We start from the raw sequence: 26,520 nt of genomic DNA on the forward strand, positions 1-26,520 counted from the left end.
GTCAGGAACCCCCCTGGACAGAGCCCCCAGAGACACTGGCTGTGATCTCTGTCCATGGAAAAGAGTTTTCAATCTTACAGGATGAATTACAAGCTCTGAGTGTTTGATATAAGTCATAATTAAGTGTGGCACGGGTGCAAAAGTAAAATTTTAGGATTCTAGATTAGGGGTTCAAAGGGGACAAGATGGAGGAAATTGGGTGTGTCTTGTCCTTTTTCTCCTTCTTCATGCCCTCCGTGTTTCACTGTGGTGTTGGCATTTTTCTGTTGGTTCAGGCTGGGGACACACTGTCCAACGTAGGTGACAGATATTGGCACGTTATTGTAAATCCAGCACAGGTAGTTTGTGGTATTTAATGTTTGTACCATCCCACTGAGGGCAGAGCCCCACACGCTGCCCTGCAGGACAGAGCTGCGGCAGGGCAGCAGAACATGTTAGAGATAAACAGAATAAACAACCTTGAAACCAGCACAGACCAATTATGGCTTCTGCTTTGGCAGCGGGGCTGACAGACAGAGACTTTCTACAATCTCAGAATCATCAATAGCACAGATTCTGACAGGGTCCAGCTCCCCTGCAGCTCCCTGCCCACGCTGGGCTTTTCCTGCAGGTGAGTGATGCTCGGCCTGCCTGGCAGGCTGGCAGGGAGCTGGAGCAGCAGTGGAAATTCTCCCTCCTAAACAGCCTCTGGTATTTATAGCCTGAGCTTGGCACCGAGTCCGGGCTCTGCCAAACCCAACTCGGGATTATTTTTAAGGAAGCGTCGAGGAGAGCAGCTTTTGTAGGGAAGGATCGGGGCTGGCGGTGCCTGGGGCTGCTGGAGCTGGATGGAGCACAGGGTTGTCACCCTGCTGTCCCTCCAGGCAGGGTGACAGGGTGAACCTCTCCATGTGAATATGTCCATGAGCACAGAGCTGTGGGCACAGCCTGCCTGGGATCGCTCGTGCCCGGCTCCATTTCCCTCTCACACCCAGCCCAGGCTCGAGGGGAAGTACAGGAGCGCCAAAATCCCCTGGGCACAGCCCAGAGCCAGCCTGGCAGCCCTGGCAGCCCTGGCAGCCCTGGCAGGGGAAGCTCACCGGGTGCTGCGCTTTGCCCCCCGAGTGCCGCCCTGCCCTGCCCTGCCCAGCAGGTGGGGAGGCCACGGGCACCGATCCCCCCTTAGATCATGCTGGGATGGGACTGGGATTGGACTGGGATGTGACTGAGATTGGACTGGGATGGGACTGGGATGGGAGTGGGATTGGACTGGGATGGGACTGGGATTGGACTGGGATGGGAGTGGGATTGGACTGGGATGGGAGTGGGATTGGACTGGGATGGGACTGGGATGGGACTGGGATGGGAGTGGGATTGGACTGGGATGGGACTGGGATTGGACTGGGATGTCACTGGGAAATGAACCCGGCTGCCCCAGGGACCCCTCCCCACTGCAGCCCCGGGGGCGGGAGGGGTCCGGGTGGGGGTGGGGGTGTGTGGGTGACGCTGAGGGTCTGTGAGTGATGTTGGGGGTCTGTGGGTGATGCTGGGGGTCTGTGGGTGATGCTGGGGGTGTGTGGGTGATATTTGGGGTCTGTGGGTGATATTGGGGCTCTGTGGGTGATGCTGGGGTCTGTGGGTGACACTGGGGTGTGTGGGTGACGCTGGGGGTCTGTGGGTGACACTGGGGGTCTGTGGGTGATATTGGGGCTCTGTGGGTGACGCTGGGGCCCTGTGGGTGACACTAGGGTCTGTGGGTGATGCTGGGGGTGTGTGGGTGGTGCTGGGGGTGTGTGGGTGATGCTGGGGGTCCATGGGTGATGCTGGGGGCCTGTGGGTGATGCTGGGGGTGTGGGTGACGCTGAGGGTATGTGGGTGACGCTGGGTGCAGGGGTGATTTCGGATGTGGGGGGCTGCTAGGGGTGTGCCTGTGTTAATTCCAGTTGCGGGGCGTGCTCGGTGTGTGACCGTGGTGACTCCGGCTGTGGAGCGTCCGTTCGTGTCCCCCTGTCCCTGTGTGTCCCCCTGTCCCTCCGTGTCCCCCTGTCCCTGTGTGTCCCCCCCTGTCCCTGTGTGTCCCCCCGTCCCTCCCTGTGTCCCCCTGTCCCTCCGTGTCCCTCTGTCCATCCCTCTGTCGCTCTGTCCCTGTGTGTCCCCCTGTCCCTCCATGTCCCCCTGTCCCCCTCTGTCCCTCTGTCCCTCTGTCCGTCTGTCCGCGGCGCTGCCTCTCTCGGGCACCCCGCTGCAGTACCGCTTCCCGCCTGCCAGGGGGCGCAGCGGGCGGGCGCGGCGCTGCGGCGCGGGGCGTGGCCCAGGATGGGCGTGGCCGATGACGCAACTCCCCAAGCCCCGCCCCTGTCAGCTGAGCGCGCCGCACCGCCCCCCCCGCGCCCCCCGACCCCCCCGTCCTTCCTCCTCCTCCTTCCTCCTCCTCCTCTTTCCTCCTCCCCCTCCTCCCTCCGCATCCCTGCGCCGCCGCCCGCAGCCTCGCCCGGCCGTGCGCGCCCCTGGGAGCCCCCCTGCACCCCCCGGCGCGGAGACATGGCCCCCATCGGACTCAAGGCGGTGGTGGGAGAGAGTAAGCTCGGGTTTGGGGTTTGGGGTTTGGGGTTTGGGGTTTGGGGTTTCGGGGGGCAGCGGGGGTGCCCCGGCCCGGCTGCGGGGGATGCTGCGGGTGCGCAGGACGGAGCCTCGGGGGGCACACGGCGACACGGGACCCCCCCCGTGGGCACACGCGGGCCTGGTGGGATGGGGGGGTCGGGGGTGCTGGCACCTTCCGGGGTGTGTTTGTGGGGTTTTTGCGGCTGTTTGGGGTTTTTCTGCAGTGCTGGGGGCGGGGGGAGGGGGATTGGTGACGGGGCCACGGTGGAAAAGCGGGGGGGGGGACAGGGAAGACGGAAACGTTCGAGCCCCACTTTGTTTTATTCCCCCGTGGCCCCCAACCCCCCAAAGGGCCCAGGGGTCTCCCCCCATATGAGGCTGAGCCCCGAGGGGGGCACAGAGGGGTGCAGACCCCCCAAACCCTCCCCAGCGCAGTGGCAGGCCGGGCCCTCCCGCTTTGTCTGCAGCAAATCCCGCTCAAACCCTGGGCTTTATTGCACTATTATTGCTATTATTCCTATTATTATTAATATTCCCCCGGGTTATGCCTTTGCTCCCGCAATCCGGGGGTGCCCCTGTGTGTCCCCCCTCCCCGGGCATCCCTTCCCGCGGGGGTCCCGCTATTCCCGGCCGGATCATTCCCGGGGGCACGGCGCGATCCTCCCCGGCTCCGCTTCCTCCTTCCCGGCCCTTGCACGGTGATATTTTCCCGGGGGGAAACGAAGGGGGGGTTCGTTCTCCAAAAACACCCGAGGCTGGACGAGGAAGGAGGGGCGCTTCTTTCCCAGGGGCGAAGTTAAGGCGAAAAAACTCCGCATTATGAAAAAAAAAATAAAGAAAATAAAGAAAATGAAAGGGCAGGAACCGGTGGGAACTTCCCCCCGCAGCCATGAGCCTTCCTCCTCCTCCTCCTCCCCGCCTCTCGCAGGGTTTATTTCCGTGGCACCGTGGCCGGCCGCGGCCGGATCTTGGTGGTTTTTTTTTTTATTTTTCGATGTTTTTGGGGCCGTTTTTGCGGTGCCATCCGTGCCCGGGGCCATCCCCCGCCCTCCGCGGCCGCTGCGGATGGCGCGGCCGGGCCGGTGGTGTGATGGGTGGGTGGTGATGGAGAGGGGGGGACACGGGGGGATCCCCACGGATCCTGAGCCCTGCCACCCTCCCGGTGGCGGTGTCACCCTCAGGGGACAGAGCCCGAGATGGCCGCGGGGAGCAGGGACATGTCCCGGCTGTGTTTGTGCTGCAGGAGCAGCGCTGGGGAGGGGGCGGCTCTGGGGCTCTGCTGGGCTGGATTTGGGGGGCAGGGGATGCGGGAAGGGGGGCTCGGACCCTTGGCAGGGCCACATGCCCTGTGCGTGTCCCTTATCTCCATTCATTGTCTCTGCGCCGGATTGTGCTGGGAGACAGCCCAGACACACACAGAGGATCCAGGCAGCATCAGGGAAATCTGACTTAATCCTCCCCTTCAGAGGTTAGTGACAAACCGCTGGGTTCTTTCCCTGGAAAAACATCATTCCCGACGGAAAATGATAATGTGGAGCCGGGCAGCAGTGCTGGAGCCCGGCTGGCAGGAGCGTGGGTGGCTGCGAGGGGGGAGCAGGCTTTGTGCGGGCAGAATGCTGCAGAGCAGCGAGGGTGGCACCGGGGGACACCCCGGGGTCCCCACAGGGGTCGGGGTGCTCCTGGGCTCGGTGTATCAGCTTGTCTTGGGGGGCTGTTCAGGGGGAGCTGCTCCCCCAGAGTTGGGAGCAGCCTGCAGGGTCCCCAGGCCCCTGTCCCTGGGTGCTGGCATGAGATTTCCTGGGCTGCGCCAGCCTGGCACTGCCCGGAGGTTTTCCTGCAGGAGATGTTTGCTCTGAGGAGCAGGAGGGCCGAGCTTGGGGCTGACCCCCAGGCAGAACATCTGCTGTGGGCCCCTTCTCCAGGAGGAAGGGATGGATGGATGGATGGATGGATGGATGGATGGATGGATGGATGGATGGATGGATGGATGGGGAGGATGCTGCCGTGTTGCCATGGCTCGCTCCGCCAGCCCCCCCTCCCGAGCTGCATTCTGCCCTGGCTTCCCTCCAGACCCGGATTATTCCTCTGACCAGCTGGTGCCATAACCAGACGGGGTTTGGAGGCCTCTGAAGAGGTGGGAGGCGGTGGGCAGGGGCAGAGGTGGGCCTGGGCTGCAGGAGGAGAAGGGCAGAAGCAGATTGTCACCCCCAGAGCTGTGGGGGTGTGCTGGGGGCTGTCCCTGTGCCTTCCCGAGGTGTCCAGCGATGGTGACTGCATCGTCCTGGACTTGCTGTTCTCTGGACAGGGCTGGAGCTGAGTGTGTTTGTCCCCAGAGGTGATGCCTGAGGACCAGGTCCTCCTGCTGTGTCTGTCCCTTCCCAGGGAGAGCTGGTTCAGAAAATCTCACCTGAGAGTGGCAGCTCTGAGGACACCCATCCCCAAATGTTCACCTGACCCCCAGCTGCTCAAACATAATCCCCAAATCTTCACCTGACCCCAAACTGCATGGACACCATCCCTAAATCTTCACCTGACCCCCAACTGCTCAGACATCATCTCCAGATGTTCACCTGACCCCCAGCTGCTCAAACACCATCTCCAAATGTTCACCTGACCCCAGCTGCAGGGACATTCATCCTCTCGTGCCCCTTGGATCTTCTCAGGGCCACCTTCCCCGATCTTCCCCTGCCCAGCCCAGTGGTGTCTCTCCTGCAGCAGCCTGCAGTGGGGAGGAGGAGGAGGAGGCTGGTTTTACTTCACTGAACTGTCAGCAGCCAGGAGAGACGGGCCCTGCTGCAGGGGTGACACCTGTGCAGCGCCTGCCACCACGCTGGGCTGACACAGGACAGCAGGACATGCAGCTGGAGCACATGGATGTGATTCCATGGCAGATCCAAAAACCCTGCACCCCTTCAACCTCCCCAAAGCTGCTTGTGCTGCTGGCAGCAGAGGAGCCCTGGGATAAGGAAACACTTTGCAGAGACAGCAGGAGAACACCTTTCCCCCAGGCCAGCAGGTGATCCTCCTGCCAGGCCATGCCCAGGAGCCCCACGGCCAAATCCTGCCTGGATGTGCTCTGACACTGCCCAGTGTCACTCCATGTCCCCAGCTGGGCCTCTCCAGGGTCCACCCCTGCCTGGGCATGACTCAGGGACTCGCCTTCAAGGGTAGGGCTGGGGCTGCTGCCAGCCTGGGGCACAGCCTGGGGACCTGCCCGGCTGTTTGGGGCACCTTGCACTGCCACCAGCCCCTGCTGGGCACAGGGAGGGTCAGATGTGCTCCTGGAGGATGTTCTGAGCCTGTCTGCTGTGGAGGCAGAGAGGAAGAGGAGGCAGCGAAGGGCATGGGGGCCATTGGAGGGGTGCCCATGGCATCCTCTTGCCTGCACAGGGCCCAGCTGTGACCTCAGCCTGCTGCAGAAGTGGGTGGTGAGGAGCAGGAGGTCTCTGCCCCCTGTCCCCAGCACGGGTGGGAGCAGACGTGGCTCCCTGAGCAGCCCATCCTCCCAATCCCCCCGTTCCAGGAGCCCCCATGGTGCCACCAGCCTGGCGTGTGGGTGCAGGAATGGGCACAGCTGGGCTGTGGCTCTGTCACCAGGCTGTGGCTCACCTCCGCTGTTGGCTTGAAGTTGGAAAAGCTTGGAAAAAAATCGTTGTAAAATTCAGCGTTCACCATCTCAGGCATTGCAGAACAATTTCAGTCTCCAGACCACAGTCTGCACCAGGGGCTGAGAAACTCCTGCCCATATGTGACCATGGAAGGTGACCAAGAGTGACAAACCTCAGTTTGGCAGCACTGCATCTTCTCACCAGTGTCTGCATGTGCAAGAAGGCTAAAAAAGCCACCAATGGAGAGGATTTTGACTCTTTCCTTTTAGAAAAAAAGAGAAAAAGCAAGGTCTGTGTCTGATTCCTCTGCACCTCTTGGAAAAGGTGTCCCAGAAGAGATTCCTTCCTTCTTCCCACAGAATCAACACTTTCCAAAGAGAATCATCATCACAGGCTTTTGGTCTCACGCTGAGGAGCAGATGCTGCTCCCTCCAACTCGCCGTGCAGGGAGGGAGCTTGGCTCTGGAGAGTGCAAAAATAGAGCAGGGCTGAAGGAGCTTTAATCTGTGGGCTCCCACATCCCCCAGGATGTGAGAGAACCTGGCAGTGTGCACACACCTGTGGGCACCTGTGCTAGAGGGCGTTTTGTGGAGCCCATCAGATGGTTTGGCCTCGGATCAGGGAGCAGCAAGGACCACTCGGGCACATGCCAGCTGCCTGCAGCCTGTCCTGGTGTCCCTGAGGGACAGGAGACCAGCCCAGCCTGGATTCCCACCAAAGAAGCACAATTTGTTGGTGTTTTCCTGAAGAATGAGCTCAGGAAGTCGTGGCCACACGTAGGAATGTGAAGATCCCTCCCCTCAGGGGTGCTGTGACACCGTGTGAGTGCTGTCCTGCTGTGGGACACCTCTGGGCACTGAGCACCACACCAGGGACAACATCTGGAAACAGCTGGAGCAAGAGGACAAGTGTTGGTGAAGGGTGGTGCCTTCAGCAGGGCCCTGGAGCGCTGTGGGTCATTGATTGTACCCAAACTGGGACACTCTGCTCAGCTCCCAGATCCTTGTGCAGACCCAGGAAATTGTCTGGAGTTACCACAGAGTATCCTGAGCTGGAAGGGACCCACAAGGATCACCACAGCTCAGCTCCTGTCCCTGCAGGACACCCTGTGCCTGATCCTGCAGTGACACCCTCCTGGATTTCCCTCTGTTTCCCCAGAGGGCTCATGGGTGTGAGCACGCATTTCATTTCCCTTTTTCACTTCTGGTTGTGTTACTCAACTTCTGCAGAGTTCAAGAGCTCCAGGTCTGCATCCTCCTCCTCCCTAGGCTGTGCAGCTCTCCCAAGGCTTTGCCCAGCAGGGATAAATGTGGATATCCTTCATGAGGGCAGTGCAAACAGGAAAAGGAGGAATTAAACACGGGTTACCACGATGGCTGGGACTAATCCCTGCGTTCCTGGGTGAGAAATGTGTCCTCCAGGAAGGCTGATGGCTTCCAGGTGGGCATAACCCAGTGGGAAAAACACGTGTTCAGGATTTGGGCTGCCTAAGGGGAGGTGCTTGAGACTTGTTGGGTTTTGGGCACAGCAGTGGCCAGACTCGGGTTGCCCTTGGATGGTTTTTAGCCGTGCTGAGCTGTCAGAATCTGTGGGTATTGATGATTCCGAGATTGTAGAAAGTCTCTGTCTGTCAGCCCCATTGCCAAAGCAGAAGCCATAATTGGTCTGTGCTGTTTCAGGGTTGTTTATTCTGTTTATCTCTAACATGTTCTGCTGCCCTGCCGCAGCTCTGTCCTGCAGGGCAGCGTGTGGGGCTCTGCCCTCAGTGGGATGGTACAAACATTAAATACCACAAACTACCTGTGCTGGATTTACAATAACGTGCCAATATCTGTCACCTACGTTGGACAGTGTGTCCCCAGCCTGAACCAACAGAAAAATGCCAACACCACAGTGAAACATGGAGGGCATGAAGAAGGAGAAAAAGGACAAGACACACCCAATTTCCTCCATCTTGTCCCCTTTGGACCCCTAATCTAGAATCCTAAAATTTTACTTTTGCACTCGTGCCACACTTAATTATTACTGATATCAAACACTCAGAGCTTGTAATTCATCCTGTAAGACTGAAAACTCTTTTCCATGGACAGAGATCACAGCCAGTGTCTCTGGGGGCTCTGTCCAGGGGTGTTCCTGACCCCTGCCAGGGTCCCAGACCTGCCAGGGCAGCCAGAGGGAAGCTCTGCATTCCCACACTGAGGAACATCAGCTGGGCTTTGTCTCCTCGCAGTGATGTCCACGTGCTGGGTGGTGCTGGTGGCCGTGGAGGGCCATTCCTGCCACCCTCAGCTCCGTGCTGCCTGTTTTATGTGGGATGGCACCTGCAGAGCCCCACCTGGGGCTGTTGGAGGTGGGGACGTGCTGCTTGGATCAGTGCAACATTCACACTGGCTTGAGCAATTAGTTAATGAACCAGCACAAATGCAGTTGCCAGGCCAACCCAAAGCCAAACGTGTCCGTCTGGGAGATGCAGCCTGACAGCTTTTTAGGAGAAATGGGACTCCAGCAAACCTCACTGTGGATTTCTGTGATCCAGCTCACGGAGCTGCCCGGGGATTTGGGATCCCGAGACACAGGGGAGTGAAAAGCTCAATTTGTGCCCATCCATAAAACAGCTTCATCTTCTGTGCCACTTCAGGCCACCAGGATGTGGAAGGGGCATTTCTGAGCACTGGAATCTCCAGGAGGGAAGAGCTTGGCCATGGCTGCTGGCACTGGGGTCAGCACTGCAGCTGGAGTGTCCCTGCTGCATGCCCAGCCTGGTGGCCAGGACAAGGCTTTGGCACACCCACCAGGGGAGATCAGGGCTGCTCATCAGCTTCCAGGCTTGTTCTGGAGCAGGATAATGGGCTTGGGGAGCCCCAAAATGGGTCCATCTCTTGGGGAGCCCCAAAATGGGTCCATCTCTTGAGGAGCCCCAAAATGGGTCCATCTCTTGGGGCATCATAAAAGGGTCCATCTTGTGGGGCATTCCAAAATGAGTCCATTTCTTGGGGCATCCCAAAATGGGTCCATTCTTTGGGGAACCCCAAAACGGTTCATAAAAACCCATCATAAAAAGGGTCTATCTCTTGGGGAACCCCAAAATGGATCCATCTCTTGGGGCATCACAAAATGGGTCCATTCTTTGGGGAACCCCAAAGTGGTCCATCTCTTGAGGAGCCCCAAAATGAGTTCATCTCTCGAGGACCCCCAAAATGGGTTCATCTCTTGAGGAACCCCAAAAAGGGTCCATCTCTTCAGGCATCATAAAAAAGGCCCATCTCTTGGGGAACCCCTAAATGGGTCCATCTCATGGGGCATCCCAAAATGGGTTCATCTCTTGGGGCATCATAAAAAGGGTTCATCTCCAGGGGAACCCCCAAATGGGTCCATCCCTTGGGGTCAGAGCTTTGTTGGTGTGGCAGGGGTGCTCTCTCCTTCCCCAGCTCCAGTAGGACCATGGGGTGGCTCTGTGTCCCAGGCTGGGGGAAGGCCAGGGTGTCATAACGTGGGATAAGCCTCTTGGAGGGATGGATGGGCTCAAGTCCCACTAGGCCAGCGTGTCACCTGCTTGGAAATGATGGAGGGGTCACGTCCATGCCGTGTGTCACCTGAGAACGAGCCTGGCTGCGGGTGGTGGGCTGGGTCTCCAACATGCCACCGGCCTGGTGGCACTTTTAGAGCCATCCTGCTCATGGGCTCTGATGCTGGAGGGGGGTCCAGAGCTGTCTGTATTCCCTCTTCTTGGGAGAAATTGTCATTAAAATTCTTCCAGCCTGAAGGAAACAGATGTGGCGTGGTAGGTCCCCACAAGCCAAGTGTTGGAGGCACTGGATGAGATGCTCATATTGATTTTTTTTTTCCCACCTGAAACCTGGTTTTATCTCCAAGATGAAAAACTTGGCTGTGAGCATCACCCACTGATGTTAGATCCTAAAAACTCTCTCTGGCCAGATGTTTGAGGGCATGGACAGCAACATCTGGCCTGCTGATGTGGAGTGAGGGGGCTGGGCGTGACTTGAGGACCTTGGGACCTCAGGACCCCCATTTCCCCTGGGAGTCCAGAGCTTTCTGCCCTGAGCTGGGGTTTAGTGGCTGCTGCAGGGACACCAGGAGGGAGGTTGATGGCCACATCCCCCTGGATGTGACACCAGTCTCCAGCTCAGGTTTGTGCCCTTTGGCAGGACCCCGGAGCTCTTTGGAGGATGCTCTGAGGGTCTCTCCTGACCCTGCCTGGGCTCTGAGCTGGCTCTGGCAGCCTGTGGAAGAGCCACAATTTGGACTCAGATCTGACCCCTGGGGAGCAGGGATTTAGGGATTGACACCCTAAACCTACAAAGCTCAGAGAAATTACCCTTTGAAGTGCCCAGTTCCTGCTCTGAGAGGCCCATCTTGGTTTTGGGGTCGGGCTGGGGATGTGACAGCACTTTCTGCAGCCAGGCAGGTGCTCCCCGCCTCAGGCACCCTCCCTCCAGCCTGAGCCACCCCTGTGCAGGAGGGACACGGCGTTCCACAGAGCCACAGTGTCCCTGCAGCTGCTGCCACAGCGAGGACACGCTCGGGGGGGCTGAGGCAGCAATTTGGGAGCCCTTTTTGGGATCTCATGCCCTTGGGCCCACTTTCCCTATGGAACACCATGCCCTGGGGCACAGGATGCTCTTCCCGGCCTCCTCCTGTCCTTCCTTCCCCGTCCTTCCTTCCCCAGCCAGCTTTTCATTGCAGGGGCAGGAATTCTTCCTGACTGCTGCTTTTTGCTGACTGGGATGGAGCCTGTGGGATGGGATCAGGGAACCTGTGAGACGGGATCATGGAGCCTGTGGGATGGGATCATGGAGTCTAGGGATGGGATGAGGATAGAGCCTATAGGATGGGATCATGGAGCCTGTGGGACGGGATCAGGGAGCCTGTGGGATGGGATGAGGGAGCCTGTGGGATGGGATCATGGAGCCTGTGGGATGGATCATGGAGCCTGTGGGATGGGATCATGGAGACTGTGGGATGGGATCATGGAGCCTGTGGGATGGATCAGGGAGCCTGTGGGATGGGATCATGGAGCCTGTGGGATGGATCAGGGAGCCTGTGGGATGGGATCAGGGAGCCTGTGGGATGGGATAATGGAGCCTGTGGGATGGGATGGGATCAGGGAGCCTGTGGGATGGGATAATGGAGCCTGTGGGATGGGATGGGATCAGGGAGCCTGTGGGATGGGATGGGATAATGGAGCCATGGGATGGGGTCATGGAGCCTGTGGGATGAGGATAGAGCCTATAGGATGGGATAATGGAACCTGTGGGATGGGATGGGATCAGGGAGCCTGTGGGATGGGATCATGGAGCCTGTGGGATGGGATCATGGAGCCTGTGGGATGGGATGGGATCAGGGAGCCTGTGGGATGGGATCAGGGAGCCTGTGGGATGGGATGAGGATAGAGCCTATAGGACGGGATAATGGAGCCTGTGGGATGGGATTGGGATGGGGATGGGGGTGGGGATAGGGATGGGATAGGATGGGATGGGATGGAGATAGAGCCTGTGGGATGGGATTGGGATGGGGATGGAATGGGATGGGATGGAATTGATGGGATGGGATGGAGCCTGTAGGATGGGATGGGATGGGATGGGATAAAATCCATGGGATGGAGCCTGTGGGATGGGATGGGATGCGGATGGGGATGGGATGGGATGGAATCGATGGGATGGGATGAAATCCATGGAATGGAGCCGCGGTGCTGCCCTGCAGACAGTGCTGTTGTTGCCACATCCTCACCCTGGGGCAGGAGCCAAGTGAGTGGTGGCAGGAGGAGCAGGGATGCTGGCACAGCTCCTCCCCAGCTGCCAGGGCAGGAGCAGGAGCAGCACTGGGATGCAGGGGCAGCCCTTGCTGCCAGCTGCTGCCCACAGAGGATGATTCCTGCTGCGCTTGGGGGGTGCAGGTGGGCACAGCGTGGGCACAGGCAGCACCTTTGCCTGCCCAGTTCAGGTACCCAGGTACCCTCCATCCCTCTGCCCAGCCCAGAGCTGCCCTGCTCTCCCCATGGAGAGGCCAAAGGATGTGACCAAGGGCAAGCAGGACACTGAGGGCAAGGCCAGTGTCCTCCTGGGGCTCCCTGCAGGCAGATTGATTAATTAATTAAATTATTTATTAATTTATTTATTAAAGGCACCTTTAGGAAAGGTGATGGATGTACAGTGGTAAGAATGTTTTTTCCAGGTTTTCTCCAGGTTTTGCAGCAGGACAGACACACAGCAGCACTCAGAGGCTCCTGTTTTATCCCTGTTGGCACCAGTGCCAGCTCTGGACCCTGCTGGGCTTTACCCAGGGAACCAGCACCCTTGGGCTGACCCACAGGGAAGGGGTGACATCCTCACACCTCTGTTTTCCAATTTAGAGACATTCCTTAACTGGCTTTTCATTGGGCATTTCCATCCCTGTCCCTGGGACCAGGGGCTCAGAGCAAAACCCTGCAGGGACGAAATCCAGGGAAAAATGCTGTGTGAGACTTGGCACAGACTCCTTTCCTCAGGCTGAGCTCTGTGAGGGACAGTGGGACACACACCAGGGCCAGAGGGGACTTCAGGGTTTGGGGGGCACCTCTCGTCCCCAAAACAGATGTTTGGGCAGCACTGGCAGCAAGGCAAGGCTTGAACCCCCTTTCCTGCAACCCAACCCCAAAGGTTGTCCCACTGCCACCTTCTCATGTCCCCGAGCTGCATCTCCCAGGGAGCTGCCTGGGGCAGGAGCAGGGGAATTTGGGGTGGGTGCTCCTGGGCTTCCAGGGGTGCTGCTGTCATCCTGCTTGCATAAGCCAGCAGCCACGGGAGGTGAAATGGGATTGGGAGGGATTACAAGGAACAGGCTCAGGCCGCTTGATTCTTGTTTCTAAAAGGAGCTCTTAAGCTGCTGTTGTTTTCCCAGCACTTTGGATTAGGGCTGAACCCCGTGGGGCAGCCCCAGGCTCTCCAGAGGGACCCCCCAACCAGCCTGGGGTCTGTCTGTGAGTGCCAAGCGCAAGAGGAAAACGGGGCTGGGGGGTGCCCACCCCTCCCTGGGTACCCCAAAACCACCCCCATCCCCTCCTTCATCCCCAGTTAAGGCACAGGGTGCGTGGGGCTCAGCGTGACCCTGCACATGGTGGGGGTTTGCTGCAGCACCACTGCAGCCCCAGTGCAGCCTCTGCTGCTGCCAGCAGGCCCTGGGCTGCTGCAGGAGGTGCACTGGGCTCTCACCATTGCCCTCATCCCCTTTCTTGCAGAGATCATGCACGATGTGATCCGGAAGGTGAAGAAGAAGGGGGAATGGAAGGTGAGCCCCAAAGCCGGGCAGGGCCAGGAGGGGAGGGGCAGGGTGGGGAAGGGGAGGGGGCAGGGTGCCCCCAGCTCACAGGGTGCTCCTGGGGTGCTCACAGGGTGCTCCTGGGGTACTCCTGGGTGCCCCTGGGGTGCTCATGGGTGCCCACCTGTCCCCAGGTGCTGGTGGTGGACCAGCTGAGCATGCGCATGCTCTCGTCCTGCTGCAAGATGACCGACATCATGACAGAGGGCATCACCAGTGAGTTCCCCCTCCCTGCCTCCACATTCCCTGTGGGAAGGGCCAAATCCCCCTTTGCTCCAGGACACCCACAAAGGCATCTCCAGGCTGGCACAGAGTGGTTGGCACAGCCCCCACCCAGCCCTGTCTCACTTGGGATGGAGCCACCCCTCCTCCCTCTGCCCATGGACAGCTCCTGGTGCCAGGCTGGAGTTCCCCAGGGCCCTCCTTTGCCTGCTGGGGCTGCAGCAGCAGGACACTTTGTGTCCTGGCAGTCCTTCAGTTCCAGGAGGGGACCAGGGGTTGGTTTTTATCAGCCTAAGAATTAAATAGCTCCCTGCAGCGCTTGGGAAGGAGAAGGAAATGCCAGGCTGGATCCTGGGAGGTGTTGGGATAGTGGGTTTTGTCTGGGACAACTGAGCTTCGTGCTCAGCTGGAGGGGGATGTGGGGATATAAACCAAGGGAACAGCAGCAGGGACAGATCCATGGCCTCTGGGACCTGGCCAGGTGCCCACACCCACAGCTCCAGCAGGGACCAGGGAGCTGGGATGGGGTGGGCAGGGGTGGCTCAGCTCCTGGGTGGGCAGGGACGAGTGGCTGGGGGTGTTTTGGACATGGAGGCGCTGCCATGGGGTGTCCAGTGCCCATGGGGTGTCCAATGGCCATGGGGTGTCCAATGGCCATGGGGTGTCCAATGGCCATGGGGTGTCCAGTGGCCCATGGGGTGTCCAGTGGCCCATGGGGTGTCCAGTGGCCATGGGGTGTCCAATGGCCATGGGGTGTCCAGTGCCCATGGGGTGTCCCCCAGCCCAGTGTGGCTCAGTGCCCTGCCCACAGCCCTCCCTGCCATGATCCCTGTTTTCCCTCCAAGTTGTGGAAGACATCAACAAGCGCCGGGAGCCGCTGCCCAGCCTGGAGGCCGTGTATCTCATCACCCCCTCCGAGAAGGTGAGTGCAGGAGGGCACAGGGCTGAGGGGCTGGCATGGGCAGCCGTGCCCATGGGAAGCATCCTGGCCCCAGTGGTGCCAGCAGGTGATGGGATGGAGGTGCAGAGCTTGCCCTGAGCAGGAGGGAGGCTCACAGTGCCATCCTGCCCAGCCCAGCTGCTCCCTCTCTCTTCCAGTCCATCCACTCCCTCATCAATGACTTCAAGGATCCCCCCACCTCCAAGTACAGAGCTGCCCACGTCTTCTTCACGGACTGTGAGTACCTGAGGGGGGACAGTCACTGAAACGGTGCCAGCAGGTGGGGAGGGATGGGGAGATGCTGAGCACCACCTCCTCCTCCCCTCACAGCCTGTCCTGACGCCCTCTTCAACGAGCTGGTGAAATCCCGGGCTGCCAAGGTCATCAAAACCCTGACGGAGATCAACATTGCCTTCCTCCCTTCCGAGTCCCAGGTGAGCCTGGGCTGGGCTGGGACAGGGTGTGGGACAGCCAGGGGGTGCTGCAGGTCCCTCTGCAGCCCACCAGGGTTTGTGGGACAGCCTTGCACCCCCAGCTGGCTCCTTGCTCTGCTCCCTGTCTCCTCAGATGACTTCCCGGGCTGATCCCGGGGGGTTTAGCAGGTGCTGTGCCTTGGCCCCGTGCCCACAGCTGTGCTGGCCAGCTCTGCCACCAGCCAAGGACACCAGGGAGCTGGCCCTGGGCCATCTGCCCCTGCTGGGGACAAAGGGACCAGGGGGCAGGTGGTGCCAGACCTGCTTGGTGCCATTAACCCTTCAGTGCTCAGCATTCTTAGGGAGTGACCTCTTGGCACCCTCACTGGGGGCACAGCTGGGGAACAGTGTGTTTCTGCTTGTCCCCAGGTCTCTGTTTCCCCACCTGGGGGCAGGTGACTGCTGAGGGTAGTTCTGAGGTGTTCTGCCTCCTCTGCTCAGCTGGGAGGGACACATGGATAGGGATCCTACCATGGAGCTGGCGCTGGTCCTGGGAGCTGGAAGTTCTGAGGGATGTCCTGAGCATTCCTGAGCTCCAGCTGCCTGGTCCCAGATCAGCTGGGTGCATCTGGGCATGAATCTGGGTTTGGAAACCAAACTGGGGTGGGGCAGCTCTCCTGCAGACATCCCCTGTGACCTCCTGCCTCTGCACCCCCAGGTCTATTCTCTGGATTCGGCCGACTCCTTCCAAAGCTTTTACAGCCCCCACAAGGCCCAGATGAAGAACCCGATCCTGGAGCGCCTGGCAGAGCAGATTGCCACGCTCTGTGCCACCCTGAAGGAGTACCCAGCCGTGCGGTACCGCGGGTAAGGCCGGCGGGGACCCGGGGTGGGGATGGGGCTGCTGTGCCCAGCGCTGCTCAGAGCGTGGGGTGGCATGGACAGACAGCCGTGCTCGGTGTGAACAGGCTCAGACTCCATCTGGGGAGCCTCAAATCTGAGTGGCAGCAAGGCAGAGTGGAGCTCGTTGAGGAGAGGTGGGAGTGGGCAGCAAAACCTGCTCGGGGCCTGCTCTCCCATCAGCCAAGGGTGTTGCACAGGGAAACCAACTCCTTGTCCCCATGCGGTGCCCAGTGGGGCTGAGCTGTCCCCTGCCTCCCCCAGGGATTACAAGGACAATGCCATGCTGGCACAGCTGATCCAGGACAAGCTGGACGCCTACAAGGCCGATGACCCCACCATGGGCGAGGTGAGCGGTGCAGGGGAGGGTCTGGGGGTGCTGCTTCACTCCTGCAGCCCTGTGGCAGCCACAGAGCCTGAGTGGGCACCCCAGGGCAGCTGAGGGAGCCCCAGCCCAGCGCTGATGGCTCTGCTGTGCCCGCAGGGTCCGGACAAGGCTCGCTCCCAGCTGCTGATCCTGGACCGCGGCTTCGACCCCGCGTCCCCGGTGCTGCACGAGCTGACCTTCCAGGCCATGAGCTACGACCTGCTGCCCATCGAGAACGATGTCTACAAGTGAGTGCAGTGCAACCCCAGCCCCCTGTGACACCCTAGAGCAGCAGCTGGGAGCTCAGTGTGGGAACCCAGGGCTTCCCTCTGGCTGCCCTGGCAGGTCTGGGACCCTGGCAGGGGTCAGGAACCCCCCTGGACAGAGCCCTCAGAGACACTGTCTGTGATCTCTGTCCATGGAAAAGAGTTTTTAATCTTACAGGATGAATTACAAGCTCTGAGTGTTCGATATAAGTAATAATTAAGTGTGATACGGGTGCAAAAGTAAAATTTTAGCTTTCTAGATTAGGGGTTCAGAGGGGACAAGATGGAGGAAATTGGGTGTGCCTTGTCCTTTTTCTCCTTCTTCATGCCCTCCATGTTTCACTGTGGTGTTGGCATTTTTCTGTTGGTTCAGGCTGGGGACACACTGTCCAACGTAGGTGACAGATATTGGCACGTTATTGTAAATCCAGCACAGGCAGTTTGTGGTATTTAATGTTTGTACCATCCCACTGAGGGCAGAGCCCCACACGCTGCCCTGCAGGACAGAGCTGCGGCAGGGCAGCAGAACATGTTAGAGATAAACAGAATAAACAACCTTGAAACCAGCACAGACCAATTATGGCTTCTGCTTTGGCAGCGGGGCTGACAGACAGAGACTTTCTACAATCTCGGGATCATCAATACCCACAGATTCCAACAGCTCAGCATCCCTCCAGCCATCACAAGGCCCCCACCGGGACACACCAGTGCTGCAGCCCTGGTGGGCAGGGCTGGGGCTGAAAGAGCTTTCCCAGCCTTCAGCCCTCAGCCCCTTCCCAACACTGAGGAGTTGAAGGGGTCCAAGAAGGGAAGAGGTCAATCCCAGCTGAAATCAGTTTGGGCACAGCCAAGAAGGGCCCTCATGTCCCCCCAGCTCCCTAAGCCCAGCAGTGAGGGGGCTGTGTGTGCCCTCAGCCCCATCTCCCCTGTGACATCCCTCTGATGCTCTTGAGGCAGGACGGGAATGAAGAGACTGAGTCAGGAGGCTGAGAGAGTCAAACTCTGATTTGTTTCAAAATTCATTGCTCTGTATAAGAGTTTTGTCTAGACCAATTCTATTGGTCCTGTAGTAAAAATAACTCACCTACTGGTGTACAGTGCATGATGCACAGTGGTAGAACTCAACTATAAACAATGTGAACAACAAGAGAGATAAAAAAACTTATTTACATGCTTTTCCAACAGATTTCCAGGCTTCTGCCTGGTTAGAAACTTTCAGTTTCTCTCTTTGAGTGAATCTGAGACCTGCATGCCTGCCCTCTCCCCAGGTACGAGACCAGTGGCATTGGGGAGGCCCGGATCAAGGAGGTGCTCCTGGACGAGGACGATGACCTGTGGGTCACCCTGCGCCACAAACACATCGCCGAGGTGTCCCAGTGAGTGGCCCTGGGGCTGGTTTGCAGGCTGGCTGGGACACTGGCTTGGCATTGCCACCCAGCCCGTTGGGAGGGTCCCCTCCCCGCTCACAGCTCTGCTCTGCTCCTCTTTCCAGGGAGGTGACCCGGTCCCTGAAGGAGTTTTCGTCCAGCAAGAGGATGAACACGGGTGACAAGGTGACCTGATGCACCCACCGAGCTGGGGATGGGCTCAGCCAGGGGCTGGCATGTGTTGGGGGGGTTTCCTGGGGACACTTTGGCAAGGAAGAAGGGTGGTCATGTTCCTGGTGGGGGGGGATGGCTGTGGGGTGCCAGCCCTACCCTGGGGCTGGAAAACGGGGTGCTGTGGGAGAGCTCTGCACCCAGGATCAGTCTGCCCCCAGCACAGGGTCCGTGCACCTCCTCAGCAGCTGCTCTGTCCCCATTCCCTGAGCTGGTGGCAGTGAGGGGACCCTGGTGGCTGTAAAGGTGGGCAGGAGCTGAAAGAACCATCTGAGCCCCAGCCCGGCACACGAAGCTCCCAGAAGGAGATCCTCAGGGGATTTCTCCCCACCACAGCCCAGTCTGCAGAGCTGCACACCCCTCCTGCCTCTCAGCTGCAGGGGAGGAGACCTGGCAGTGGCACATCAGGTGTTACCAAACAAAGACAGAAGTCCTTGGCAGGGTCATCCCCTCTCTGCTGGTGGCCCTCAGGTCCCTCAGGGTGAGTGACCTGTCCCCTTCCCTCACAGACCACCATGAGGGACCTGTCCCAGATGCTGAAGAAGATGCCACAGTACCAGAAGGAGCTCAGCAAGGTAAGGGGAGGGGACATTGTGTGTTCAGTGACGCAGGAGCAGGAGGTGGCAGCTCTGCCCTGGCCACGGGTGGTGGCACAGGGACCCTCAGCTGCTGCCAGCCCTGCAGAGGTGACCACTCTTGTGTCCCCAGTACTCCACCCACCTGCACCTGGCTGAGGACTGCATGAAGCACTACCAGGGCACTGTGGACAAGCTGTGCCGAGTTGAGCAGGTACCAAACAACTCCCCACGTTGCCACAGGAGCGTGGGGGGGCTGCAGCTCCACCCTCCCGGCATGGGGTGGTGCTGAGCACGTGTTCCCTGCAGGACCTGGCCATGGGCACTGATGCTGAAGGCGAGAAGATCAAGGACCCCATGAGGGCCATTGTCCCCATCCTGCTGGATGGCAATGTCAGCACCTATGACAAGATCCGCATCATCTTGCTCTACATCTTCCTGAAGAACGGTGAGGAGCACGCCTGGGCAGGGGTGTGGGCAGGCAGATCCAGGTGTGGGCAGGCAGGTCCAGGTGTGGGCAGGCAGATCCAGGTGTGGGCAGGCAGATCCAGGTGTGGGCAGGCAGATCCAGGTGTGGGCAGGCAGATCCAGGTGTGGGCAGGCAGGTCCAGGTGTGGGCAGGCAGATCCAGGTGTGGGCAGGCACATCCAGGTGTGGGCAGGCACATCCAGGTTTGGCCAGGACAATCCCGCTGGCAAAACCCAGCCCTGCCTCCCCGAGCAGGCTGAGTGTCCTAAGGTGGCAGCAGAGGGGCTGTGTCCCCTCGGTGAGCCATTCCTGAGGAGAACACCCCCTGTGGCATTCCCAGGAATCACCGAGGAGAACCTGAACAAGCTGATCCAGCACGCTCAGATCCCGGCAGAGGACAGCGAGATCATCACCAACATGGCCCACCTCGGGGTGCCCATCATCACAGACGTGAGTGTGCTGCTCCCTGCCCTGCCCCCGTGCTCTGGCAGCCCTGGGGTGGCCCGGGGGGTGTCCCTGGTGCCGCTGTGGCTCAGGGTGTCCCTGTGCTCCTGCCCAGTCCACGCTGCGCCGCCGGAGCAAGCCGGAGCGCAAGGAGCGCATCAGCGAGCAGACCTACCAACTGTCCCGGTGGACCCCCGTCATCAAGGACATCATGGAGGTGAGCCAGCAACCAGGACAGGCCTGGGAGACAGGGCAGGGAATTCCAGAGCCAGCCAGGAAGGGACCTGCACAGAGCTGGGTGCTCCCAGCCCAGACCCTGGCACCTCTCTGAGCTGGCTGCTCCCTGCCTGGGGTTGGAATATTTTGGGAGGTTTACCTGGCCCCAGGTGCGGTGCACAGAATCACAGAGTGTGATGAGTTGGAAGGGATGCTAAGGATCATCAAATCCAGCTCCTGTCCCTGCCCAGACCCCCCAAAATCCCACCCTGGGCATCCCTGGCAGCGCTGGCCAAAGGCTCCTGGAGCTCTGGCAGCCTCGGGGCCGTGCCCATTCCCTGGGCAGCCTGGGCAGTGCCAGCACCTCTGGGGGAAGAACCTTTCCTGCTCTCCAGCCTGAGCTGCCCTGGCCCAGCTCCAGCCGTTCCTGGCTCCCTGTCCCAGAGCAGGGATCAGTGCCTGCCCCTCTTTTTTCCCTCCTGAGAAACTTTTGGACTGCAGTGAGGTCTCCCCTCAGTCTGCACGGCCCAAACCAGGCTTGTCCAGCATCCCTGGATTACAAATGTGCTAACAACTTGACTGGTTGTGTGTGTGCCACCATGGCCACCAAGGTTGGGTGGCCTTGTCAAAGCCTTGCCCATGTCCCAGCAGAGCCAGGGGACAGGCATGGCTCTGTACAGCTGTGTCTGTGTCCCCAGGAGCTCTGCACTGGGATAGCCCTGGCTCAGACCAGCAGAGCTGCAGCTCCCTTGTGTCCCAAAAGCACAGAGTTCATGTTTTCCTTTGCCACAACCCCCCCAAACAGGGTGGCTTCACCCCCAGGACACCCCTCAGCCTCACCCCAGGGCAGAGGGGCCTGCCCAGGGCAGCAGCAGCTCAGCAAGCTGTCCCGGGTGGCCCTGGTGACACACTGGTGCTGCAGGGGCATCCCAGGGCTGGAACCTCCAGCTCAGCACCTCTCCTGAGCCTCTCAGGAGGGGAATCCTGGGCACAGCCCTGCAGAGGGGCTGTGGGCCCGGGGCTGTGCCTGGCTGACCCCAGGCCTGTGGCTCTCTGCCCTCAGGATGCCATCGATGACAAGCTGGACACCAAGCACTACCCGTACATCTCCACCCGCTCCTCCGCCTCCTTCAGCACCACTGCCGTCAGGTGGGTGCCCCTCCTGCCTGCCCATGCCCACCTGGGCACTGCCAGCATCCATCCCGCCCTGCCCCAGGGATGAACCCTGCTGGGAGCTCATCCCGTGCCTCAGTTTCCCCTCAGGCACTTCATGTCTCCATCCCTTTGAGGCACCCCGGGTCTCAGTTTCCCTCCAGACAGCCTCTGCCTCTGTGTCCCTTTAGGAATCCCTTGTGTCGGTTTCCCTCAGGCATCCTGTGCCTCAGTTTCCCTTCAGGCACCCTGTATTTCCATTTTTCTTTTGGCATCCTGTGCTCCAGTTTCCCTACAGATATCCTGTGTCCGTGTTTCCCTTTAGGAATCCCGTGCCTTCATTTCCTTCAGGCATCCCATTCCTCAGTTTCCCTTCAGGCATCCCATTCCTCAGTTTCCCTTCAGGAATCCCATTCCTCAGTTTCCCTCCAGACATTCTGTGCCTCAGTTTTCCTTTAGGAATCCCATTCCTCAGTTTCCCTCCAGACATTCTGTGCCTCAGTTTTCCTTTAGGAATCCCATTCCTCAGTTTCCCTTCAGACATCCTGTGCCTCCATTTTCCTTTAGGAATCCCATTCCTCAGTTTCCTTTCAGGCACCTGATTCCTCAGTTTCCCTCCAGACATTCTGTGCCTCAGTTTCCCTTCAGACATCCTGTGCCTCCATTTTCCTTTAGGAATCCCACTCCTCAGTTTCCTTTCAGGCATCCGATTCCTCAGTTTCCCTCCAGACATCCTGTGCCTCCATTTTCCTTTAGGAATCCCATGCCTCAGTTTCCCTTTAGGCACCCTGTGCCTCACCTTCCCTTCATGCACCCATGCCTCCATTTCCCCCATGGCATCCTGTGCCTCAGTTTCCCTCCAGGCATCCTGTTACTTCTGTTCCCCTATAGGAACCCATGCCTCAGTTTCCCTTTAGGAATCCCATTCCTCACTTTCCTTTCTGACAACAGTGCCTCAGTTTCGCTTTAGGAATCCCATGCCTCAGTTTCCCTTTAGAAATCCCATTTCTCACTTTCCTTTCTGACAACAGTGCCTCAGTTTCCCTTTAGGAATCCCATTCCTCACTTTCCTTTCTGACAACAGTGCCTCAGTTTCCCTCCAGGCATGCCGTGCCTCAGTTTCCCTCCGTGTAACAGCGAGCAGCACTGGTGGCTGGAGCGCTGGACTTGCCCTGCTGTAGCAGCGATGTGTGTGTGATTTAACTGAGAGGTGGTGCCCGTCCTTCACCCTCCTCTTCCTCTCCTCAGTGCCCGCTACGGCCACTGGCACAAGAACAAGGCCCCGGGCGAGTACCGGAGCGGCCCCCGCCTCATCATCTTCATCCTGGGCGGGGTGAGCATGAACGAGATGCGCTGCGCCTACGAGGTGACACAAGCCAGCGGCAAGTGGGAGGTGTTAATAGGTGAGTGCTGGCCCCGGGGCTGGCCCGCCCTCCTGGCTGCTCATCCCACCTCCATCCCGCACATTCCGGCCTCCAGACGCTGCGGGAGCTGGAACTCTGCGGAAAGGTTTCCCCCCCCGTACATCTCTTGGCACCCCTGTGTGTCCCCCCTGTTCCCCGTCTGGGTTGTGTCACTCCAAACATCCTCGTTTTTGCTTCCATTTTTTCACGTCTCCCGGCTGGTTTTGTCTGAGCAGGGATGGGTGAGAGGGGAGGAGGTTTGGCAGCTTGGATTGCTCCTCGGTTTTGGGGTCATTATAGGAAGGATAGTGGAAAATAAAGAGGGGTGCAAATAGGAACCAGGTTTTTCAGGGTCAGCTCCCATCTCTGCTCCCAGGGGAGCTGTCAGTCAGGCACAGAGGACACAGTGGATGCTCTAGCAGGTGGTAGCAAGGAGCTGTTAGGTCCCTAAAATTCCTCTGGGAAGCACAGCTGGATGCACAGCTTGGATACACACCTTGTAGGGCACAGGCGGGTGTCCTTCACCATCTGATCTGATGCCTGGTGGAGCCTGTCCCCAGCATCTCTTCTGCTCCCTGGGAGCAGCATCCCAGTGTCCATCACCTCCTGCTGCCCCAGCCACCCATCCCAGCTCCATCCTGCCTGTCCCCATCTCATCCCGCCTCTCTCCAGGGTCCATCCCCTGCATGCGCCTCTGAAGCTCCGGGCTCCACCTGCCTCCTTCCTCTTCCTCTTCCTCTTCCTCCCCCAGCAGCAGCTGCTGGTGGTGGTGGTGGTGGTGGGGGAGCCTCGGCGCAGCCGTCAGCCCCGCTCTGTTCTCCTGCAGGTTCTACTCACATTCTCACTCCCACCAAATTTCTCATGGACCTGAGGCACCCCGACTTCAGGGACTCCACTAGGGTATCATTTGAGGATCAGGCTCCAGCAATGGAGTGAGCCAAAGAAACCAAGTAAAGGCAGCTTACTGATGAAAAAGAAACTCTTCCTCCCCGAAGGGTTTTCTTTGATTCTTCCGTTCCTCCTTTTTTTAATTGTTGTTTTGGGGTTTGTTGGGTTCTCCGATTAGAAAATGCTTGCGGTTCCTCCGAGCAGGTGGAAAAGCATCTGGTGTCACTCCATCACCCCTCAGCCATGTCCCCTGGCCAGCTCCTTCATGCCATGAGCTCCTCCTCGCCAGGGCTGGAGGGGTCAGGGTCCTGCCTGCCCCATGGAGGCGTCCCAGGGCCGGGCAGGGGGACAGAGCTCCTGGGTTCTGCCCTGGGAGTGGCTGGAGAGGGGCAGCAGTGGAGAGCCCAGCACTCATCCTGGTCCATCCCCACGGGCTGGGCACTGCTGGGAGCCGCAGCTCTGGGGTGCCCTGGGGCTGGAATCCCACTCAGCTCAGGTTTGCTCATGGATAGGCAGGAGCCTCATGACCTTGTGGACCCCCAGACCCTTCTCTGGAGTTCAGCTCCTGCTGGTTTCACCAGTGAGTGCCACCCCAGCATCCCCCGTGTGCTGGTCCCTGCAGGGCCAGGGTGGCTGTGGGGCTGAGCTGGTGTGGGCAGCATGGTGGGACCCCCACTGGCACCATGCTGGGGGCCCCCCGAGCGAGGGGCAGCCGGAGGCGAGAGCCTTTTGTTTTCCTTGTGCCCTCCCACCCCTCCCGGCCTCCTCTGTGTCCCCAGGATGCTCGGTGCAGGTTGGGGGACCTGGGGAAGGTCCCTCCACGCTGGCTGTTCCCTGCTCTCCACCCCTGCACCCACGGTGCCTCTTGCATCCCCCGTGGGTCCTGCAGTGACCGCGGTGCCACAATCCCCCTGCACTGGCACCTCCTGTCCCTTGCCTCATCCCGCCAGCTCCATCCCTCGCTCCATTCCTCCTCCTCTGTCCTTTTCCCGTTTTCCATGCCCCCAGAGCCCACCCCGTGCCCATAGGCTGCATTTCCTCGCAAGCATTTCCAGCGGCGCGGGGCCGGCGCCGCCAGGTAAGGGGGACCCGGGACAGCGGGGACGGTGGCCGTGTCCCAAAGCCATCACTGATCCCCTTGCACCCCTTCTCCTCTGCTCCCACAGGCTCCACGCACATCCTCACCCCACAGAAACTGCTGGACACGCTGAAGAAACTCAATAAAACAGAGGAGGAGAGCAGCAGTTAAAAGGAAACGCTGTCACCACTCGATGCCGACCCATGTCCCCGCCGGGCGCCCAGCCCCGGGTGCCACCCTGCACCCAGTGGGCCCAGCTTCTCTCTTGTTCTTGTGTTGAGCCCCCCTCTCCCCTCCCAGCGCCTTCCCCATCTCATTTTATCCACAGGGAGGGGATAACAGCCAAAAAAATAATATATATATATATATATTAAGAAAATGGATGCATTGTGTTTAAGAGAAAAAGGAAAAAAAAAATTCTATATATTTGTAGCTGCAGCTGTGGGAAGCGCCCCAGGAGCTCATTGCTGAGTAACCATCTGCCCATTGCTATTGAATATGGTGGGGAAAATGACAGAAAACACATTTTTTTGGGGAATGCTCCTCATTGGGGTCTTGTTTGGATGGGAGGACGGATGGACGGACACCCCACACCGCTCCAGCCACTGCTCAGGCTGGCACCACCACCTGTCCCATGGCTTTTGGGGCAGTGGGTGCTCCTGCCAGGTGTGCACGCCAACATCTGGATGGGAATTTGGGGTGGGGGTGGTGTGGGAGTGCAGCCAGGACGCCTAACACCATGGTAATTCCCATGTGAAAAGGGACCAAACCGGTCAAAACTGGGAGCTGGGGCCCGTCCGCTTGCACAGCCCTGCCTCCCTCTCTGGGAATTCCTTCCAAAATACATATATATATATATATATATATAAAATAAAAATCTATTTATATATATATATATATCTATCTGTGCTATCTCTCCATGGATACCTCTCTCCATCCACCCCCACGGGAGCTCGGTGCCCGTGCCCAGCTCCGCTCGTGTCGTCCCGTGGTGAAGCGTTTCTGAGCGTGCCGTCACCCTGAGACCCCCAAAAAACCCTCTGGGCCCTCCCCAAAACCCCCCTGGGGCCCTCCAAACCCCCCCAGGCCCCCCCAAACCCTCTGGACTCTGTGTATATTAATGACTGTGTCTTGTGACGTTCTTACGAGCTTGGTGTATAGTGATTTCCCCAAACTTCTGATTTTAGTTGGGTTTTTATTTGACGCCCCTGGATTGCCCCCTGTCCCTTGCCTTTAGATGCACTGCAATATTTTGGGGTCTATGGTTTTGTTCTCTTCCCCCTGAAGGCTGTGACCCCCCTTTTCCTACCCTAAAATTGCTCTTTCTTGCCTCGTTGGTGGTTAGCCCCCCCCTTTTCCTTCCCTTCCCGTCTGCTCCTTGCCCATAAAGTTAAATATATATTTTTAGGGCAAAGGCTGTATCATTGCACTGATATTTGTTGGTTCCCCTTTGGTCTCCCAGCCCGTTTCTGTTCCTCTTTGGTTTAGCAATGCAAATGCTTCAGGATCTTGTATGTTGGACATTATTATTATTATTATTATTATTTTTTCTGTTACAGTTATTTATATAAAAAATAATTTATCAAAAAGGAAAACTTAAAAAAAAAATAATCTAGTCTGTCTTGGAACTTGTTTACCTTGAAATTACTGGAATCTAAATGTTTGAAAGTGTTGAAGCACAAACATGTATCATCTCTGTATATCTGTTCTTCTGTACTAAAGCACTCGAGTGACTAAATAAAAGCGATCTCCATCCCTAGTGCAACTGGGGCTGTGCTGTGCTGCTCCCTCAGGGCCAGGAAAACAGGGAAAAGGCATGGGAAAATATTCCCTCCAACCCCAAGGGAGGGCTCCTGGTGTGGTGATGCCAAACCTCCCCCTAGGAGTGGCTTTGGGAAGGAAAATCAGCACACGAGTCATCCAACTGCGTTTATTTCCTTCAAAAATATGTGATTTCTTCGTACAAAATACCACCCCAGCGGCTCTGCTGGGCGTTAAAAAATAGGAGATAGGGAAAAAAACCCATCATTTGGTCCTGGCTACTGCATTTGGGATGATTAATCACACTTTTCACATGCTTCCATCATG

At 58.5% G+C, this 26,520-nt stretch overlaps 1 protein-coding gene across 2 annotated transcripts; it reads left to right on the forward strand.

The window, feature by feature from the left end:
- Positions 1-2,334: 2,334 nt before the first annotated feature.
- Positions 2,335-26,197, forward strand: STXBP1 (syntaxin binding protein 1). 2 transcript variants are annotated; one of them, XM_030286310.4, is made up of 20 exons: positions 2,390-2,557; positions 13,423-13,472; positions 13,637-13,718; positions 14,570-14,646; positions 14,823-14,901; positions 14,995-15,098; positions 15,796-15,944; positions 16,242-16,326; positions 16,462-16,592; positions 17,879-17,986; positions 18,103-18,163; positions 18,718-18,783; positions 18,917-18,997; positions 19,093-19,231; positions 19,592-19,701; positions 19,811-19,912; positions 20,975-21,060; positions 22,312-22,466; positions 23,293-23,416; positions 24,521-24,786. In XM_030286310.4, the coding sequence occupies exons 1-19, from the start codon at positions 2,521-2,523 to the stop codon at positions 23,400-23,402; spliced, it is 1,812 nt and encodes a 603-aa protein (XP_030142170.1). In that variant the 5' UTR covers positions 2,390-2,520; the 3' UTR covers positions 23,403-23,416; positions 24,521-24,786. The 2 variants fall into 2 exon arrangements, with proteins under 2 accessions (XP_030142171.1, XP_030142170.1); XM_030286311.4 differs by lacking the exon at positions 23,293-23,416 and having other exon boundaries at positions 2,335-2,557; positions 24,521-26,197.
- Positions 26,198-26,520: the final 323 nt, after the last annotated feature.

The sequence above is a fragment of the Taeniopygia guttata genome, chromosome 17 (assembly GCF_048771995.1).
Source record: "Taeniopygia guttata chromosome 17, bTaeGut7.mat, whole genome shotgun sequence".
NCBI classification, from domain to species: Eukaryota; Metazoa; Chordata; class Aves; order Passeriformes; family Estrildidae; genus Taeniopygia; species Taeniopygia guttata.

Bases quoted from the DNA above. Each gene is read 5' to 3' on its own strand.
- STXBP1 (XM_030286310.4), top strand. From the start codon at position 2,521: ATGGCCCCCATCGGACTCAAGGCGGTGGTGGGAGAGA. The intron at 2,558-13,422 runs GTAAGCTCGGGT...CCTTTCTTGCAG, and splicing joins CAAGGCGGTGGTGGGAGAGA to AGATCATGCACGATGTGATC. The intron at 21,061-22,311 runs GTGGGTGCCCCT...TCCTCTCCTCAG, and splicing joins TTCAGCACCACTGCCGTCAG to TGCCCGCTACGGCCACTGGC.